The sequence below is a fragment of the Copadichromis virginalis genome, linkage group LG22 (genome assembly GCF_057382275.1).
Source record: "Copadichromis virginalis isolate Kocher_CV1m ecotype Utaka linkage group LG22, C_Virginalis_male_GT1.1, whole genome shotgun sequence".
NCBI classification, from domain to species: Eukaryota; Metazoa; Chordata; class Actinopteri; order Cichliformes; family Cichlidae; genus Copadichromis; species Copadichromis virginalis.
Genome location: NC_140638.1, coordinates 30,122,208 through 30,143,395, shown reverse-complemented (window position 1 = coordinate 30,143,395; position 21,188 = coordinate 30,122,208). Strand labels below are relative to the sequence as shown.

General features: G+C 39.8%; 1 protein-coding gene across 6 annotated transcripts in view; it reads right to left on the bottom strand.

The window, feature by feature from the left end:
* ctdp1 (CTD (carboxy-terminal domain, RNA polymerase II, polypeptide A) phosphatase, subunit 1) overlaps positions 1-20,607 on the bottom strand; it is a 98,918-nt gene extending 78,311 nt beyond the window's left edge. For 2 of the 6 annotated variants that reach the window (XM_085445093.1, XM_085445097.1), the window contains exons 1-10: positions 20,047-20,607; positions 17,449-17,532; positions 15,044-15,137; positions 13,008-13,136; positions 12,444-12,594; positions 11,489-11,579; positions 10,532-10,698; positions 4,393-5,436; positions 1,611-1,752; positions 1,259-1,489 (exon numbers count right to left, since the gene is read on the bottom strand). In XM_085445093.1, the coding sequence (XP_085301219.1) occupies positions 1,259-1,489; positions 1,611-1,752; positions 4,393-5,436; positions 10,532-10,698; positions 11,489-11,579; positions 12,444-12,594; positions 13,008-13,136; positions 15,044-15,137; positions 17,449-17,532; positions 20,047-20,342 (2,429 nt within the window). In that variant the 5' untranslated portion in view covers positions 20,343-20,607. Of the gene's footprint in view, positions 1-1,258; positions 1,490-1,610; positions 1,753-4,392; positions 5,437-10,531; positions 10,699-11,488; positions 11,580-12,443; positions 12,595-13,007; positions 13,137-14,664; positions 14,996-15,043; positions 15,138-17,448; positions 17,533-17,962; positions 18,029-18,087; positions 18,132-20,046 lie in introns of those variants that run through there. The other 4 variants (XM_085445094.1, XM_085445095.1, XM_085445096.1 and 1 more) reach the window with 4 other exon arrangements.
* Positions 20,608-21,188: the final 581 nt, after the last annotated feature.

Sequence of the window (21,188 nt, the reverse complement as noted above, 5' to 3'; positions counted from 1 at the left end):
ACTAGTAAAGTAAGGGATTACTATTGCAAAAACGGTAATTAGATTACCGTTACTTTCCCGTAGGAACGCTGCGTTACTGCGTTACTAAAACCGTGATTTTTTTGCGAGAATGTCTCATGACAGTGACGTAAGCGAGTGCTACGGTTGTGACAACAGCTGTGTGCAGATCAACAATGGATCACATATCGAGTGCGGGAGAGAGTATGAGCGTGCAGCGTTTAAAGCGTGGAAGTACTGACCTTACTTTGAGTTTGATTCCATAAAAAGTGACAAAAACATTAGTGTCCATTAGCATTGTGCGTGGGAAGAAAACATCTTTTTACAGCGAAAAAAACCCCTAAACTTCCAAGCAAGCTCCGAGTGCGCTATGACGTAATGGAAAATTCACAGAGAAACTGCCGTATCCTTCCACTGACCGCTGCGGCACACCTGCACCAGGGTAAACCTCCGCCTACCCAACTCCTGCTGTACAGGTGAAAATAGAGCAACAGGACCGCTAGTCTTTGATTTTATTTATTTTCTGCTGTGTTTTACTTGCATCTATTTGAAAGAGTGAGTGTAAACACAAAAAAAAAAATATTTTATGTGCTGGAATGTGCAGAAAATAGGTTTAAATATTAAACAAATTTCTTCCAGTCAGAGAATGTTGCATATAATTAAATTTTTGCTTGATGCATAAAGTTAAAAGATTAAAATTAATAAAACTATAAAAGTTTTAAAAAGAGACTTTTCCATTTAATTACATTTTGTATGATGGATTATGCAGAAAAAGTAGAATTGGGCTGAAAGATCTATCGCTTTATCACCTATTCAGGTTGTAAATCGTGTTTTTAAAAAGTAACTAAGTAACTAAGTAATTAATTACTTTTGAAAATAAGTAATCAGTAAAGTAACGGGATTACTTTTTGGGGGAAGTAATCAGTAATTAGTTACTGATTACTTTTTTCAAGTAACTTGACCAACACTGGTGGAAACACTGAGCCACTTTTCTGAAACTGTAGGTACTTTCATAAGACGCTTCAGAGTTCAGCACTAGTTTATGGCAGTATTATAGAAATGGAAAACCAACATATTTAAAATGTAATGATATGATTATTAATACTTTGATAGAAGTGCTCCACGCTCTATTAAACTGGTGCAATGTTGTTGCATTGAGGTTGTGTAATTTGGTATATTACATGATGCATCATACATGGTGTATGATCCCCCATGATCCCTCTCAAAATATTGTTTATTTCACGGTAAAGTCCTGCAGTACCTGAGACCAGACTGCTCTCTGGGATCAGAGAGCAACAAAGATCCTGCCGTGTGGAGGTAGGCTGATGGACGGGACACTGCAGGGCCCCTGCGAATCAGTTTCCCTGTGATGGAGTCATATGTGCGAACCTCTGGAGATGCAGGTGGAGTTCTCGGGTGGATGGGTGCTGGGTGGAAAATAGGTTTCTGCAGGGAGCCCTGATTGTCAGGGAGAAGTGCTGGACTGTTGCTCCTTTAATCAGACCAAAAATAAAAAGGAAAAAGAAAAATAGTCAGTGAAGTTTTGGGCTTCTGCAGTTAGTATGCTTTAAATCATCAATTGGCTGGTTTCCATAAGATCACAACGCCCTCACCGTGCTGTCTTAGAGTAATCCTCCTTCAGTGGGTAGAGCTGCTCCTCCACCCTCTCCCACCGTTCTAGACAACTCCAGAGCCAGTCTGGGTTGACAACGTGGAGGTGCTTGCAACCTTGTGCCTGACGGACCTTCTCGGTGCCTGGATGACAGAGATGTAAGAGAATGCGAGCGAGTTTTGACCTTACAATCGAAAGCCATTACCAAACACGCACTCACTCTGCGTCTGCTGAATAATTCAGATAGATGATCCCACTTTCCCTACTGGAAAGCAGAAAATAATTACCTGGCCAATATTTTTTGAAAGATAACAAAGGATCTATCTCTTGGAACCACCGGGGTCAACATCCATTCATTTTTCTTTTTTTCCCTGCCAAATCTGGGCATAATCCAACTCCTAAAAGTCAGGTTTTATTTGATAAAGTGCTGAATAACACTACAGACACAAAGACATCAGACTGAATTACTGAGTGCAGAAACTTGTACTTGATGTACAAGCTGAATGCTTGAGCAAAGTGAGCAAAGCTGCAGTTCAGCTGTATTTTGCCAGATCTATTTACATCCTGGTCAACATACTACTATTTGATAGCTACAAAAGTAAGATGTATCAAAACAAACTAATCTCTACAATTTAAATGTCCAATGTCAAACAGCCAAAAAATGCTCTCAGTGGAAAGATGGCTTTCAAGAAGCCATTCTTAACGAGATGAAATAGGAAAAAAAGGCTGAGGTATGAAAAATTACACTTGATCTTTACTGAAAATCAACCACAGCAGGTCTTACTGAGTGATGAATTCAAATCTGTAATGTCTAAATCTAGTCATCATCAACAAATATGGAGGTTGTAAAAAGAAAGGTATAACAAAGCTCAGGCTAAGATAAATATCTCTTATAATTTAAACTGTGAATCAGCAAAGCTACGCTAAGTAGAAGAAGAATAACAATATGGAGCTATGATGAGCAACTAAACAAGTACAGCTGAGTTTTTGTTTATAAACCAATATGACTGACACGCAGATTTATGCATTAGAATTCACTTTTGATGACCATTAATGTTTGAAAAAAATTATTACAGTCTATCAGTAGCTGTTGAGATATTTGCGTCTAGAGCAAAGCTGGAATGGCAGAGACTGCCAGGATTATAGTCACAGTTGCCATGGCCACTTCAAATCCACGTGGCTATTTTTTTTTTGACTCAAAATGAACTTTTAAAATGATTGATCTGACAGTTTAATTTTTCTGATACCATATACCCTTAACAGCTTTAACAGCAAAAATAAAACTTAACTCCGAGTTTGTATGTGTTTGTGTTAGGGGCCCATCAAAGAACAGAGTCTTGATGGACAGGTTTAATGGAGGAGAACGTGGGGGACATAAACAGCTTCCTGCTGTACCCCATGTCGTTAAGTGGGCATAGATGTTAAAGCTATGATTATTTAATCACTAACTCTCGTAGGATGTGTGTCATGGCTGCCCACTTTGCTGTTCAGCCAACGTAACAGGCATTTTCAGAAGTTATTTCCAGTTAAGTATCCTACTGCATATATTCCATCTCAGGCTATCCTGGTGATGTATGAGGTGACTGATTGCCAAGTGCTGCTCTCAGCAGGACTGCATCCCAGGTTAACAGTGCCACTTCCTATGCTTCTATTCACATGGTAAACTTGATTGGTGGCAATGGAAGCCGTGAATCTACAATTTCCAAGCTGGGTAAAGGGACTCTGACATAAAAACATGTTTCTTTCACTTCAGTAGGTCTAATTAGAAAAAAACAAAGTGTATGAATTTCACTTCATTCATTTCATTTCACTCAAGTAATGTTACTTAAATCTGTATGTTTTTATTTTTAGCACAACATTAAAACAAACTTTCATATCTATTCACGTATGCACTTCATTCCTGGGGAAACACTTTCTTCCATAAAGAAAAGCTGTATAGCTATGACAATACATTTTTCCTCCATTAGTCATTCATTGTATTTACAATTACATCTCTAAATGTTAGTTTTCGTTGATGCTGCATTCTTGCATGCATGCTCATATGCATGTCAGTATAATCTAATCTCACTGATAACCACCTTACTGAGTTTCTGTTTCGGCAAACAGAGCATGCTGCTGCAGCTTCATTGGTACTGATGCAAAGAACTAAACCATGTTCGTAAGTTTAACCAGAACTCGTCACACCAGCGCACTGCTTAACTGTATGCCTGACCTCTACGATACATCAACTCTAATGACACTTTATTCACTGACATTTAAACAAGCCTTACGTGAGCTTTCTTAAATTCACCATTCACCAAATGTCACCATTAGCAAACCATAATTTGCATTAATCACACAGTTCCAGCATATTGTTACCTTAAAGAAAATCACTAACTATATCTTGCTAAATAACAGGTCAGAAAAAGAGTGAAAGGTAGCAGGCGTTCAGCACTTGAAATCCACTCTTTTTTGGAAACGCTTGAAAATAAACCCATAAAAACTGAATTGTCAGATTTAACTAAAGCTGAGAACACTATGCACAACTATTAAGAAGTAGGGTTGAAACTAGTGATTATATACATAATCACTCCATCATTAATTAAATATTCCTTAAAGGAATAAATCAACTGAGAATGAGATTGCCCCCTGTTGTCCATTATGCGTCCCAGGTTTAAGGGATCTCTGCTTCACGCTTATGGCTTCATCCATCTTTTAATACAGTACATGTAACTTGCGACATCACCACTCAGTACCAGCAAAGCCTATACACTATACTTTAACTAGCACGCATCTGTACATACCGGCTCTTGCTGCGATGAGATGTGTTGTCCGATTGGGATTTTGTGCACTGAGAATCAGATTCTTGCTGATCTTGGCCCCCAGCGCTTTGGCATGATAGTACTCACGGGTTCTTTCCATGGGGTAGTTAGTGGGGTACAGACCACTGAATACTATCGTCGTCCCCTCCAGTGTCTTGCTTTTCAGCTCTGGGACGATCTTCCGAATGTCCGGAATTTCAGAGGCCTCCTTCCTCAAGTATGCCTCATAGCGGGCGTAATACTCTGCATGGATCCTTTCAAGCACCTCCTCTAAATAGATGAGATGATCGTCCTGGTCATTATCAGCTTCTTCCTCCTCTTCCTCGTCATCTTCCATACTCTGATCCAGCAGCTCCTCGCCCATGGTAACACCAGACTGTTCACTATTCTGGGACTCTGTTTCTGGCTCTCTCCTATCTGAGCAGCCATTTCCGAGCTCGGGGTCAGGCAGAAGAACTGAAGGCTCTGGTGAGTCAGAGCTGCTTTCACCTTCAGCTCTGCCTTTACTGTCCTCTTCCTTTGCCCCATCCTTACAAGCAGGTTCTTGCGTGGTTCCTTCCTGACCGGATTCCTTTGTCTGGCCAGACCTACTTTCACCGTCACTCTCTGATGAGGGGGGCTTTTCTGTAATGGAGTCACTGTCACTGTCACTGGAAAGGTCAAAGTCTAGGTTATTGGACTCATGTCTTGGTGCCGATGAGTTTGCACCTTCCTTGTCCTCTCGCGTCCCATTTGTATCATCTTCCTTAACATTTGTAATCTCATCTCTCTGGGTGTCCTTGGATTCTTCCACAGGTTTTGTTTCAGTCTCTGAACCTTTATTTTGTCCCGATTCGTCCTCATCCGCTGTCGGGTGTGTCCGTTCTTTTGATGGCATGTCCTGAGAAGACTGAGGTGCTATGGACTCTTCCTTTCTGGAAACATTATTGTCCTTTGCCCTTTTCCTGAGGCCATTATTTTGCTCATCGACACCAAGCGTCCCTGTTTGTTCTGTGCTCTCTGCTGGTCGACTCGAAGAGCCTCCTGCTGGAAAAACACACAGAAGTTTAAAAGTATTCAAGGACACACGAATTAGAACCTAGAGGTGGGACTACAGTGAGATCAGCTTCTGATTCCCAAAAGTTACAACAACAATTAAAAAGGTGAGTTAAGGACTTAGCTACTGCCAGTGGTCATCAAAGATTATCTTCTACAACTGATGTGCTCAACAGAGGTTGTGCATTGATACTAGAGTTGCAGTACTAGTAATGGAGTACTGACAGAAACAAAATGGTAATGAACTAATGAATAAAAGAACTGTGCTGGTTTATAAAATTCTTAGAAAACAAATTCATAGAAAGATGGAATGTGTTTTTTTATTCTGTCCATTATGAAAAAAGTGAAATGGGCAATCAATACATTAATTAATATTTTTCCCCATCTCACTCCAAGTATATTATTTTAATTTTTGCCCCCCAAACATGTGCCTTACTTCCCTAAAAAAACTCACATGTTGGTGAGGTGGTGTATTTCAGGACAGGATCGGGTCTAAAGTGTTTTTTCATTATTGGTGGAACGATTTCGAGGATTGTATGGCTAGCTAGCTGATTATTCTTCACTTCCACCATGCTAAAGATATTTGGGACATGTCAGCACATCATTTCATTTGCCAACAGTAGGGTGGGTATTAAACCTGGTTACCAACTGAGTTACATTAGTACTACTGAGTACCGATTAACTTAATGATTCCATTGTTGTTAGGTACCAGAACACACATGGGTAGAGGAAGAACAAGACTGTATGAAATCCCTGGTGAAGAGCAACATGTTGAAGAGCAATAAATATGTCTCAGGTGTGGTTAAACCCTATGCAGGCAGTGCTCTCTGCACCATTTTAACCTGCATCATTTTCCTTTTTTTGAACCACATAACTTTATTCGAGCTGATGGTTACATGTTTTATATTAATTCTGGAAGGTCTGTTGCCCTCCAATTATAAACCTCTCACTAATAACCCTCCTGACATTTCACACTCCTAGATTTTTGCTCAGGAAGCGCTGTTCCAATTTCCCCTTTTGGCAAACACTTCTTGGAGCAGTCTTCCTCTAAGACAAATTGAGGTTGTGTACACTGAATCACTCCGGTGAAAGCAACTCGCTTTGTGCTAACCAATCAGCAGCACAGAATTAAAAAAGAAAAATTTGGAATCAGGCTGTCATGTTTTCTTCAAGCAAAGGAGTTTATCATTTTAATAAGATAGAAAGATCTACTGCAAACTTCGAATGAGGTTCCTTGTTCAAACAAGCATGCTGTATCACTGTGACCCACAGGGCTGGATGGACGAGAGAGGGCAGTGAAATAATCTGAGGAGGCATGCCAGTGTGCATCAGCCATCAGAAAGAGAATTCAGCAAATTAAATAGTGAACAAACAAACTTTTCAACAAAGGCTAATATATTCCAAAGTACAAAGAACCAATTACTCTGACATTATGTGATGCATTTCAAGCTTAGAAAGGTTGACAATTGCGTGGTAAGAGCAAGAACTTTTCATTTAATGTAACTGGAACTCACCCATGATATAACCCACACAGCTCTGGTCCTATATTGTTATTTATTTATTTATTTATTTATTTTTATTTAGTGATATATCAGTTAACCATGCAATAGGCTAAGCTTCAGCTGGACCACAACATAAACGGCTCATTAAAATTTTAAGATCAATCTTTATCATATTAAATTTTTTTAATAGAAAATATGGCTGAAATCTTCTGTGTTTGAATCAGTGGGGTTTATAATATAAACAGAAAAGTAGATCTACTGGGGAATAAATATTTGAGAGCAATACCGAATGCCTCAGAGCTTTGTCCACTATATTGCTTTAGAATATTGAACTACCACCTGGTCTCTGATTTATTCATAAATATAATGTGATTGAAAAATGGTGCATCACAATTCAGCTCAGCAGGACGGCAGAAATTAAGTGTTTGATACTCACAATTTCTTCAATGAAATCAGGATGCCAACATTGATAGTTCTGGTTGTCTGGGTAAGATAAGTTGGTTGTGCTAGTTTTGGCATGTAAATATGCTAAATTATTAAATAAAAATTTAAAAATAGCACTGTTGATGTCAGTGTTATTAGTTCTGAAGACTGGCAGTATAAAAGAAGAACATAGCTTCTTGGTCCTTGAAAAGTGACAAAGTCAGAGTACCCTTGAGCCAACAATCCCTTTAACGTTAACTAGTAATGACTTCATGAACTTCTTCACAAATAAAATTCTTATCATTAGAGAAAAAATTACCAATAATCATCCCACAGATGTAGTATTATCTACAGTTACTTTCAGTACCATTGATATTCATTTAGACTCTTTTTCTCCAATTGATCTTTCTGAGTTAACTTCAATAATTACTTCCTCCAAACCATCAACGTGTCTTTTAGACCCCATTCCTACAAAACTCCTCAAAGAAGTCCTGCTATTAATTAATGCTTCGATCTTAAATATGATCAACCTATCTCTAATAATCGGCTATGTACCACAGGTCTTCAAGCTGGCTGTAGTTAAACCTTTACTCAAAAAGCATCTCTAGACCCAGCAGTCTTAGCTAATTATAGGCCAATCTCCAACCTTCCTTTCATATCAAACATCCTTGAAAGAGTAGTTGTCAAACAGCTAAAAGATCATCTGCAGAGGAATGGTTTATTTGAAGAGTTTCAGTCAGGTTTCAGAGCTCATCACAGCACAGAAACAGCTTTAGTGAAGGTTACAAATGATCTTCTTATGGCCTCTGACAGTGGACTCATCTCTGTGCTTGCCCTGCTAGACCTCAGTGCAGCATTCGATACTGTCGACCATAATATCCTATTAGAGCGATTAGAACATGCTGTAGGTATTACAGGTACTGCACTGCAGTGGTTTGTATCATATCTATCTAACAGACTCCAGTTTGTGCATGTAAATGGAGAGTCCTCTTCACACACTGAGGTTAATTATGGAGTTCCACAGGGTTCAGTGCTAGGACCAATTCTGTTTACATTATACATGCTTCCCTTAGGCAGTATCATTAGAAGACATAGCATACATTTTCACTGCTATGCAGATGACACCCAGCTCTATCTATGAAGCCAGATAACACACACCAATTAGTTAAAGTGCAGGAATGTCTTAAAGACATAAAGACCTGGATGGCCGCTAACTTTCTGCTTCTTAATTCAGATAAAACTGAGGTTATTGTACTCGGCCCTGAAAAGCTTAGAAATATGGTATCTAACCAGATTCTTACTCTGGATGGCATTACCTTGGCCTCCAGTAACGCTGTGAGGAACCTTGGAGTCATTTTTGACCAGGATATTTCCTTCAACGCACATATTAAACAAATATGTAAGACTGCTTTCTTCCATTTGCGCAACATCTCTAAAATTAGAAATATCCTGTCTCAGAGTGAGGCTGAAAAACTAGTTCATGCATTTATTACTTCCAGGCTGGACGACTGCAATTCATTATTATCAGGATGTCCAAAAAACTCGCTGAAAAGCCTTCAGCTAATCCAAAATGCTGCAGCAAGAGTCCTGACAGGGACTAGAAAGAGAGAGCAGATTTCTCCTGTTTTGGCTTCCCTTCATTGGCTTCGTGTTAAATCCAGAATTGAATTCAAAATCCTGCTCCTCACATACAAGGTCTTAAATAATCAGGCCCCATCTTATCTTAATGACCTTGTAGTACCATATAACCCTATTAGAGCACTTTGCTCTCGCTCTGCAGGCCTACTTGTTGTTCCTAGAGTATTTAAAAGTAGAATGGGAGGGAGAGCCTTCAGTTTTCAGGCCCCTCTTCTGTGGAACCAGCTTTTTTCCTTCCCACTGTCCCAAAGTGCTTGCTCATAGGGGGTCATATGATTGTTGGGTTTTTCTCTGTACCTATGAAGCGCCTTGAGGCGACTTTTGTTGTGATTTGGCGCTTTATAAATAAAATTGAATTGAATTGAGAGCCTTCAGTTTTCAGGCCCCTCTTCCGTGGAACCAGCTTCCAGTTTGGATTCGGGAGACAGACACTATCTCTACTTTTAAGATTAAGCTTAAAATTTCCTTTTTGCTAAAGCATATAATTAGGGCTGTACCAGGTGACCCTGAATCCTCCCTTAGTTATGCTGCAATAGACGTAGGCTGCCGGGGGATTCCCATGATGCATTGAGCTTTTCCTTTCCAGTCACCTTTCTCACTCACTATGTATTAACAGACCTCTCTGCATTGAATCATATCTGTTATTAACCTCTGTCTCTCTTCCACAGCATGTCTTTTATCCTGTCTTCCTTCTCTCACCCCAACCGGTCGCAGCAGATGGCCCAGCCCCTCCCTGAGCCTGGTTCTGCTGGAGGTTTCTTCCTGTTAAAAGGGAGTTTTTCCTTCCCACTGTCACCAAAGTGCTTGCTCATAGGGGTCATATGATTGTTGGGTTTTTCTCTGTATCTATTACTGTACGATCTACTGTACAATATAAAGCGCCTTGAGGTGACTGTTGTTGTTTTTGTTGATTTGGCGCTATATAAATAAAATTGAATTGAATTGAACTTGACATATTAGTGGTTGAGGTTACGGGAGCCTCGTCTGTGGTTGTGAAGTTTCTTCGTTTTTAAACAAATGTACAATTTGCTACATTTTTACAGTCTTTTGAGGAACATTAATATCTGATCCAGACAGAAACAGAAACGAAAGCATTTAGTGAACAATCTATGTAATGTCTGAAACTGGACAATTAATTCGGCTCCTGTTTATCTGACTGCGTCATTAAATAAATAAATAAAATAGTTGATTGTTGGAAGTGACCCTCAACTATAGCCCAGACACTTCCCACAAAGATTCCCATCACCACTGCAGGCATAAATTTCTGATTAAAGGCAGAGAACCATGAGATAGTGTGTTTTCCAATTAAACTTCTCTATTTATTTATTTATTTCACACTTGGTACAACAATTCAAACAAACCAACCACACTTTCTATCAAAAAGCACTACAACCATGTGTGAAAAGGAGCAGGAAGAAGAAAATAATCTTATTACAGGGTGTTTACCTGCATAAAAGAATTGTTGGTCCAGATTGTTTTTAATGGACATATTACCTTATCAAAGATGAGTGGGTGAACCATACCTTTCCTGGCCATCTGAGCTTCCCGTGATCCCGGAGGAGCATTGATGTCTCCCGTGCCCTGGAAGTAAATGTATTTCTTCACAGTGATGAGGTTAGGTGCGAATTTCCACACATCCTCTCGGTCATCGATGATACAGACCATCGAATCTCCACAAGGAAAAAGGTTTCTATCCAGGAAAGAAAGAAAGAAAGAAAGAAAGACAGTGCTCAAAACAACAGTAAAACTGCTGAGCGTCATGGCAGATGCTCAACACAGACAGCCCATTAAAAATCTAGTAGTGTTATTTGTGGTTACAGGGAAATAAGGGGAACATCAATTTCTTATATCAAAGTTCCGCTTTTGGGTTTCCAAGAAGAGGCATCGCTGGCAACCACTCATAAGTGACACTGAGAAAGAACAATAGAGCTCTACCATTTGTGCTGCACAAACATGAACAAACAATGACAATAAAGACATTAAACAAATGGATAATGGCGCTAAGAAAATTATTTGGATTAACCAGCTCCTGGGTTTTTGGTTATTATCTGCTTAAAACAAAAACAAACAAAGAAAAAAAGAAAAACGGAACAAAAAGAAATGTTTTATTCATGTTTTTTTACTCAGTGAATTCTCTACTCATTTTGTTGTCACGCTTATTTTGCTCCTCTGCTCTCTGTTTCACCTTGTGTCTCACTGCTCCGCCCCCTGTGTAAAGTCTCTCCTCCACGCACTCGGAACACAGCCAATCAGAGGAGAAGGCAAAGCATAACAACTTGTTACACAACTGGAAACCGAGTGTAAATACTAGAATCAAATCCTTACATAACCACCAAAGAAAACCAAAAGAAACATACCCCGAATCTTTCTCTTTGTTTTTAAAACAAAACCCTGTATAGTAGAGTCCAGACAGAAGACAAGGACTGATCACTAGACTAAGCTGTGAGCGACCGATCTAGTCTTAGGTAGGAAATTCTCACCTAAGATTCCCAGTCTTTGAGAATGGATCGATGCATTCATCTCTAGAAAGGATTCGATGAGAGAAAAGCTTCTTTTCAGGATCCAGGAAGCCTATAAAGAAAAGCAAAAAAATGCAGATTTAAATTATTATTATTTTTTTAATCTATGCAACTGTAACCACTTCTTCAACACAACAGTGGATATTTTTCTTAAACTGACAAGCTTTTCTTGACCTTCTCTTTGGTCTTCCTGAATGCAATCAATCCAAGTTTCCCAGGGATTTTTACTGAAATAAAATGTCTATCAAGAAACGTGGACAGTAATGTACAGTGACTAAACAGGACAGCCACTGTACAGGCTGCGAAACCACAGCAAAAGCTGTCAATGGCAGGAGCGCTGATCTCAAACATGTTGAATCACTGCATCAGGGTCAGCAGTAAAATCCAATTCAAAATGCATTAAACATTCATCATATGGAGGCAGAACAGTACTAGAGTGAGACTGCCCCTACCATTTATTGCCTGATGAAAGTTTGCACCCAGAATACTAAAAACAAGCTGCTTAGACACACTAACATATCAATATAACGTTACTGAATCAGAAAGCTGTAAAATATTTTCATTTAGAAAGAAAGCAACATCAGGATTACTTTGAGCAGCCAAGCGCTGTGCAAAGTAAATATCTGCAAACTTGGCAAGAAACCTGCTAACATCTGAGACATTACATGGGTTTAGTAAGCGTTTTAAAGTTTAAGTACAACTGCAACTTGCAGATAGATAAGTGATCCAACAAAACATCAGCAAGAACACAAAGTATGAGCAGACACTCCCCTCTTATGGACACAAACGGGTAGTACAAGGTGAAAAGTTTCCCAAAGTGTCAAAATGCAAAAAGTGAAAGTGTAAGGTGATTTAATACATATCCGAACTTTAAAGTGGAAAGGTGCTGCAACATGTAAAACAATACGCTCCTTACCAGCAATGGTGTGTGCATAAAGGCGGCTCCCAAATGTGAAGACATGCAGCTCATAGAGCTTGGCGATTTTCTCCAAGAACTCCTTGCAGTGTGGGCGAAGTCGTGTGTGAAGCATAGGCTCTCCTCGGCCAAGCTGGAAGTGGAAAATGCCCTGAAGGACACAACAAGAGATTAAGAAAACGTCAGAAAGAAGCTGCAGGGTTGGGTATCAGGATGCACTATTAAAGACATTATCATTGCCGACAAACTGAAAACCCCTTGATCTTGTTTTTAATGGGAAAACAAGGACTTGTGAAATACATGGGCAGGCTCAGCAGCTTAGTGTGTGTTTGTGTGTGTAGCTACATTACAGACTGATTTATGATTCTTTTATTTGCGCTACTTTTAGAGATCATTTTAGCATTTATCAATATCCTATAGCAGTGTCTTGTTGCTACAGCGGAGGCTGTTCAACAAAAGCTACATTGTACGAGTGTTTCAAAATAGCACTTTGCTAGAAATCAAAAGACGTGGTAGAATAAAAACCCTGCTGACAGTGATAGTTGTATGAGGGGAGACCAATACCTTGTTGGACATCCGTTGGCAGTGCTGTTCAGTGGTGTGAATCAGCGTCTGGTCCAGGTCTACCATTAGGACCAGCTTTTTGTTGCGGTGCAGTCTCTGCTGGTCCTCTCTGCCCAGCTGTTCTGCTTGCTGTTGGGAGCGATTGAAGGTAATGAGTGGAAAATTAGAAAAACGTTTGCACACTCTAGGTTGTGTTTTTGTACAGCACAGGTGCAAGAGATATTAGAGAGAGATATTTTCAAGGTTTATGGTTAAGAATTTTTTGTTTAAGTTTGTGTGAAATTGTTAGTTAAGTGCTTGATAGAAACTTAACGAACAGTAGCTGCGTCCAGGTCATTTGTTTATGCTCTCATTTAAAATAAAATTCTCTCTGCTTTTAAAGCTATGGCCTGTATATAAAAGATGGACACAGATCCCATTGTTAAGTGTGAGAATGAACAACATGAGCGTTAACAACATCAAAGAAGGAAAGATGTCAGGCTTATTTTAGAGAAGCAATTGTTGCTGTGAGAAGACCATTTCCAAACAATCTGAGGTTCCTGGTTCTGAAGCCACAAGGATTATTCCCAAGACAAAATATTAAAGGTAAATCTTCCCAGGAGTGGATGTTCCACCAAATTCAGCCCAAAGTCAGACTGCACATCCTCAGAGAGAGAATGTAAACAAACAAATTACTCTACAAGCCTCAGATAGCATACTAAAGTTTGTTACAGTATAAGAAGACTGGAGAAGTGTAGCATTTTTCTGCCAGAAGAAAACTTTGTCTCTCTACAAATAACACATTTGCAAAGTTGCATATGAACAAGCCACTGGAAATGTGTGAACAAAGGCCAAATTGCACAAAGCCACGTCTGGTGAAAACCAAATCAACACCTCATTCCAGCTGTCGAGCACAGTGGTGGAGGTGTGAAGGTTTGAGCTTGTTTTGCAACCACAGTCCCGGGCTCCTTGTAGTCCCCAAGTCGACTATTAAGTACTCTCTATGCCAAAGTACTGTAGAGTCAAATATAAGGTCATCTATTAAAAAGCTAAAGCTTGGCAGAAACGTTGTTAAATAGCAGGACAAAGATCCCAAGCAGCAAATCTACAAAAGAATAGCTGAAAAAGAAAAGAATCAAGATGCTGCAGGAGTTGAACCTTTCCTGCAAACCTCAATGAACTGAAGCAACATTGTAAAGCGTCAGTTCTTCCATAACAACTGTGTTCTATATTATTAGCAATTACTTCAAGTTATTACTGTTAGGACTGGTTTGATAGCCTACTGAATCGCAGGGTGCACTTAAGAGTTTCACAGGACAGCACAGAAGTCTGTAAAAACTTTATCACATTACTTTATTTCATGTTTACTGCACATTTACTCTGATTTAGGTCGAAATGAATTGGCTCAATGTCAAAGCAGCTATTACAGGCCTTTTTCAGTAGTACCTACTCGGTTCAGCTTGGCTCTTTTTATGGTTTTTCATTAGGTGGTAGTACTACCTAATGGTACCAGTACTCGGGTGGGATTCCAAGTGATCTGAGGCAAATTGAAAATGTGACATCAACAGACTGTATGCAAGCGAGTGACACCCAGCAACAAGGGAAATGGCTACAGAAGAACACAACACTGTGACCCCCCCCCCCACCCCACACACACACCACATAGCAGCAGATATACCTTGGCATCATTGTTGTTGTGTTTGTGTCGCATTCAAATGACATCACAGGACTTTCTGCCGTTGCTATAACGACTGCACCTGCATTAGATCTTACTCAATTGTGATGGAAAACGACTGAAACAGGGTTGCGTTGAGTCAAGCCGAGTAAGTACTAGCGGAATAGCGCTCTTGGTAAGACCAGTCAAGAACTTGCAAATGCGTGGTCACCTACATTTAACTGATTAATCAATCATAAAAATGCAAGTCATATTTACCGGAATTAGGACTACTCGACTTTTGCAATAAAAAAACAAAAACAAAACAAAAACAAACACACACGCGTAAGGTTTATCTGGCCTGCCAGTCCAGTCCTCCACGTAGCTTCATCATATGACTCACCTCAGAGCTCACCATCAGCTCAGGGACACTATGCACCATGGAGACTGTTGCTGTGGAGATGGGAGTTTGCTGGTTCCCATTTGTGCTCTGGAGCCTGAGAAAGAAAAACAGAGTGGGCGTCACACATTTTTTGTATCTCTCAGGTCCTTGAACATATTGCGCCGGGAATAAAAAGAGAGCTTTGAAAAACATGCAGATTTGAAACTGCTCCACTTGACAGCCGCTATGTTTGCAGTGAGCACAGAATACACCTCACTTACAAAGTGATGGTGAGCATTTCAAGCTACTTCAGGAATATGTTAACATGACATCCAAAAGTGACACCTGCTGAGGCAATTCTGTGCCACATCATGTAAACTCTGTCTTCAATATTGATACCTTCAGAAAAAGAGCCAGACTTTTACTTCACAACAACAACAACAACAACAACAACAACAACAACAACAACAGCAGCAGCAGCAGCAGCAGCAGCAGCAGCAGCAGCAATTATAGTAAAACACAGACTGTGGGTCTATGTAAAAATCATTTGGTGTGTTTTGGAGTTTTATTAATAGCTTCAAATGCTCTTGCTTTACCAAAGTGATACAAAGAAAAACTGCAGAGTGCGAGTGCTTGATTTGGGACCAGAGCTGCAGCTCTGCACTCTGTATATGATCTCTGGCACCATCTGATGGCAATAAATGAATCAGGTTATATCGCAAGCACTACATTCAGTCAGTGTTTAATTTCAGTAAAAGTATGAGCTTCAAAGTTATGAGGTTCCAAAAGTATTCTCTAACTGAACCACGACTACAACTGGTGCCTGCATGGCACTGTCAGCATGAACTTTTTACCATTTATACAGGACTGTTTCCCAGCAAACAGGCTGCTTGAGTTGAGAGACCACAAGTAACTTAGACATTAAATATAACTGGTTAATGCCGCGTATGTAACCTTAGCCTTTTTGTATCAAAAATATAAATGTCTCTACATTATTAGAGAGAGAACTCCAATAATGAGAAGATTATATGAGCTAGCACTTAGAGACAGTGGGAAGAAAGAACTCACATCTAATAGAAAGATACTTCTGGCAGAGCCAGGCTCAGTGAGGGGTGGACATTGGCTGCAACCAAATTCTTCAGAGGTGGGGCAGAAGAGAAGTATATATATTAAAATTACTGGTAACAGCCAGCGTTACCCCTCAGCCTCCGAGAAGGAACACCTATGGTATCAATTTTAAAAGCCTACGAGCCTCGAGTTATCACATTTGTATAACATTTAACCTTTGACTTTGAGATTTATACTCATTTTAACTTTAATGGCTGAGGGGTAAAAAATGGTTTGAAAAGCTCCTGAGAACCTTTTTGCATCTTGCAAAGGGTTTGACTCTAACTGAAAGTCAACCAGTAGATTGTTGTTTGAGCTAACTAGCTGTAGCAACCTTTCAAAAATCAAATCAAATCAATTGAGTAGATTATGTATATAAACAACAATAATGTGCTTTTTAAGTATCTTGAGGTAAGTGTTGTAGATGAGCTTTGCCCCACAGATCAAACACTTGTATATTAGGTTAAACTGGTGATTCTAAATTGGCCACAGAGGTAAATCTAAGTGTGAATGAATGTCTGTCTCTCTGGATTAGTGATAGTGATAGACTGGCATCTATCACTCCTATGACAGGCTGGACAGGCTCCAAGAAAACAGACAGAGAAAACAAAAGAAAGACATACTGCCTTTACCCAAAGCACAAGGACAGAAAATAAGGCTTTATAAGACATAGGTTCTATGGAGCTTCCATACATAGATGGTGTTGAACAAGTGGAAAAACAAAGTCTGGACTCTCTAGATCTACAAATGCCTCCCTACTAAAACATCCTCTGTAATCACATTTTAAAAACAATGATATCACATAGTTCAAATGCTTAGCTAAGTTTAAGTTCATTCATACAATTGAGTAAATGTAATATCAAAGATATTATCATCATATTATTTTGGTTTACATTTAATCATGTTTGTACATTTAAAGCCTACCAATAATGGCATTTTGCTTGGTTTTTGTCTTTGAAAACAGCGTTGGGTAAATGTCACAGCTATCTTTTTTTAAAGAAAACATGTTTTTAATTTTTTGACCAATGTTTTCAGAATAGTTTTCATTTACTCATTTTGCTAGGTTTTGTTCACTCCCCCCCCCCCCCTTTTCTTCTGCCACCAGCATGTGAAATGACGCAACCGTGACATCCATCCCAAATGAGTGGTTTGCTGTTCCATTTTAGTTTGTTTTATTGTTTATAGATATATCTATGTAATAAAAAGGGGTAAGTTGTAGTTCTTGGGGGGAAATGCATGAGCAGATCAGAAAAACACAAAGATTTAAGTTAAAGACAAACAAACAAAAAAAGAAAGAAAGAGATAGAGCATGTATTTACTGAGTTAGATCTTGACCACATTCGGCACATAAGCCCTTCATGACAATGGGATGGCTGCATTCTTCTATTCTGGCTATGGTGCCCCTGCAAAAAGGAAAAAAAAACAGGAAAATAATTAAAGACCCAGTTTACTTGCTTGCAAACTGAAGCCTGAGACTGTGCACAGATTCTCATTAACTGTAGCATGCAAGTATATAAAGAAACATATAAAGAAAGGTATTAGTTAGGTGTTTTATTTTATTTAGCTGTAATAATAAGACGCTGTAAAAGTACTATAAATAGCTAGCAGTAGATTAAGCAGGGAGCAAGAGTTTACAAAGAGTACCTGAAAGCAGCACGACCCTTTCCTAACAGCAAATAACAACTATATCAGCTTTGAATGTGTATCAATATCAAAAGGTGTCGAATTTAAATGTAAAGATTTCAAAAACAGAACATTTCTTTTAAATCTGATATATAATTCGCATAAAAAGTGATGCTAATACATAATAAAGCACAAAAAGACCGGTCAAACCATTTAAAACGAACTTCAAAATCTCCTCTTTTGGTAATTAACTGCTATTAACGCGTATTAATTCTCCCGTTACTGTGAATTAATACGCGTTAAAGTATATATATATACGGCTGGTTCAAGCTCACGAGGATAACGGCTGCCTCCAGGGTCACTCTTCTACCTGTCAATCTGCACTGCTTGTATACAATTTTGTGCACGCGATAGTGGCTGCGTCAAGGCAAACAGCACAGCACGAGCGCATCTACCACGTGGTCGTGCCTTCAAAACAAAAGTGCGGAGCTTTGGGAATTCAATCATTACTGTAGGTTAGAGCTGGGCGATATGAGATTTTTTCATATCACGATATGTTCTTTTCATTTCAGGCGATAACGATATCTATCACGATATAAGCCAAATAACTATATTTGTAAGATTTAAATGTGCTGTTGCTCACAAGTAAAATGTGAAATAATCAGCAGCTTGTTTTTATTTAAATATTTATTTCCCATAATAAGTTCAACAGGGTAGATGTACTTAAGGAACATGAGACTTTTTCAGATAAATAAAGGCAAATATTGCAAACTACACAAAAGGCAGCCGCTAAAGCGTTTAAGTTTCAAAATAGAACAAACGAAACAGACTAAATTGTCAATTCCCCTTAGAAACAAAATATTAATTCTAAAAATAAATCTTAGTTTGTTTTACAGAAGAACAGACAAAACTGACTAACTTTTGTCAATATCAAATAAACTGAGAACTAAAAGGAAATTCTCAATCTCTCCTTGTTGTATAGCTTAGCTTTTCAAACAGTTTTAACAGTTACTTTAGTCTGACAAAAGCCGAATGACGAATTAGCGCTTCCAGTCAGAGACTGAGGCTACGTCCACACGTACACGGGTATTTTTGAAAACTGAGATTTTCCGTTTTCGTTTTAAAAAATAATCCCGTCCACACATAAAGGCAGAAATGAAGGAAAACGCTGCTATGAACATGCCAAAGCAGCAGGTGGCGCTAGATTCCTAACCGTGCAGAAATATTGGCCAATCAGAAGTCTAGAAGCCTCGGTGGGAAAAAGTAAACAAAGCTGGGGCATAGAAGCAGAACAGAGTCGTATGTGTGGAGGGACAGTAACTGTGTGTATATGTAAGCATTTAAACACTGCAGAGAGTAGAATTAACAGTAACAGTATTGTAGAAATCCATTTCACCGAAACAATAACGTGGCGCACAGTGTGACGCATGCACCAGTTTATTGTATTTCCAGACTTGCTTTCGGCACATTTACAGTGCACGCTACTCTGTTTTTGTCAGACTTGAAATAGCCGAAATACCTTCACACTACGGAACTTCTATGGCTCTTCCGTTCGACAATCTCTCCGGCATTGGAACCATCATCTGTTTTCTCTTCGGTCACGCTCGGTTGATTTTTCTAGTCGGCACACTCATTTCCTCCATTACGCGCTGGCTCCATTACCCGCTGGCTGTTTCCCAAACAAACACACGTGCGGCTTGGCACTTGTGCTGTACGTAACAAGTCACGCGACGTGACGCTGCGGCTGTGATTGGTTCGGCTCTGCGCTGCTTAATTTGGATTGGCTGACCTTTTTTTTTTTTTTTTTTTTTTTTTTAAGAGGACAAGAGCGGCGAGGTCTATCGCGATAGCTTAATTTCTCTATCGAGTAAAAGTTATATCGCGATACATATCGTTATCGTTCTATCGCCCAGCTCTACTGTAGGTTAATAAAATTAACTAAAATTCTGATTTAGCAAATACAATTGTTTTCTAACTTTCTCTTCCACTACAATCACAACTCCTGAAAAAGCTCGATAAAACAACATTTATAAAACACGATGCTTTTATTTTGAAAGCCCCCCGACGAAACGCCAGCTTGTTTATTTTGCGGTACTTGACTCTGGTCGGAGCAAACGCTTCACTGTGTTGCTTTGAGCGTGGCTAGCAAACAAGCTAACGTCAGGTTAACAGCGTTAGCTCGTTAGCTAGCTTAGGTACAATGAGCGTGAAGACAGCTGCAACAAAACGGAGCTGACACAAACAGGGAACAGGTCAGCTAACATTAACGAGCTATAGCAAGCAGGGTGACTCACCCAGGAGATATGACTTCTCCAAGTTGACTGCATAACTCCTTCACTATTCCAGCACGGTCCGATTTCACCTTCTTCTCTGGCAGCCTGGCACCATCAGTCCCCTTCTCCTGAGGTATGGGTGCACACAGTGCTAGCACGGAGTCCACGTTAACAAGAGAGCCGGCTTTGACTTTCCACTCTATAAGCCGGACAGGGAGAGCCCCAGCTGGCCAGCAGATATCCGCCACCTGCACCATGGGGCCCTCTGCAGCTGCACCATCGCCGCCACCACCAAAATCTGCAGGAGGATCCTCCATCTGCCCCGCACTCTCCAAAAACAAAATCTCCTTACTTTTGAAAAGCTGACAACTTAAAAGGTATCCACTCGACTTCGCAAACCCCCGTGTATCATTAAAACGTGCGAACCGTCAACATCGAGGAGAATTAAAACAAATGTGCTGCAGATTTAAACACAGCAGCTCCACAGTCCCAGCTACGTTCGCTCTTCCCGCCCGTAAACAGGAAAGCGCAACACTGCAGCGACACGGGTCGCTACAGTATCCGGTATACAGCAAGCCACTCGCGAAAAACACCAGAGAACTTCTATCGTCTCCGAGAACGCCCACTCTTTGGATCTCTATTTTCTTAGAGGGCGCTCGCGAGGTAGTCCTGAATGAATACATCCCTGTGGACGTGAAGCCCCCAAATGTAAATTCCGTCGAGGATTTTATGCTGGGGACTTTATCGTGTGTTTTATAGGTGAATGTGAGGCAAAATATTTTACGGGGTTCGATTGTAGTTAAAATGCGTTTTTTGTGACAGCGCAATAATAAGACACTTTACGGCATCTGCCATTTTGATTTGGGGCATAAAGCTAGTGAATCCTAAATTGACCAATCAACTTGCAGGTTTGGTTTTAGGAAAATCCGATTCTCTTTTTTTAAGATAAAGGAAATGATGTAACTGTTGTTATGTTTTAGGTCGTAAAAATTATAGGTATGCAGAAAACAATGACAATAGTAATTTGTGGGTTTTTGTCTAGAAGCAGGTTTTACCCGTTTAGGTCCTTTTCACTTGTGATCATCGAGGACGAGCTCGCCGGCGCCCTCTGCAGTGCCGCTGGCTAATCTACAGTCAGTTTGTGTACAGTGGGATTATTAGGA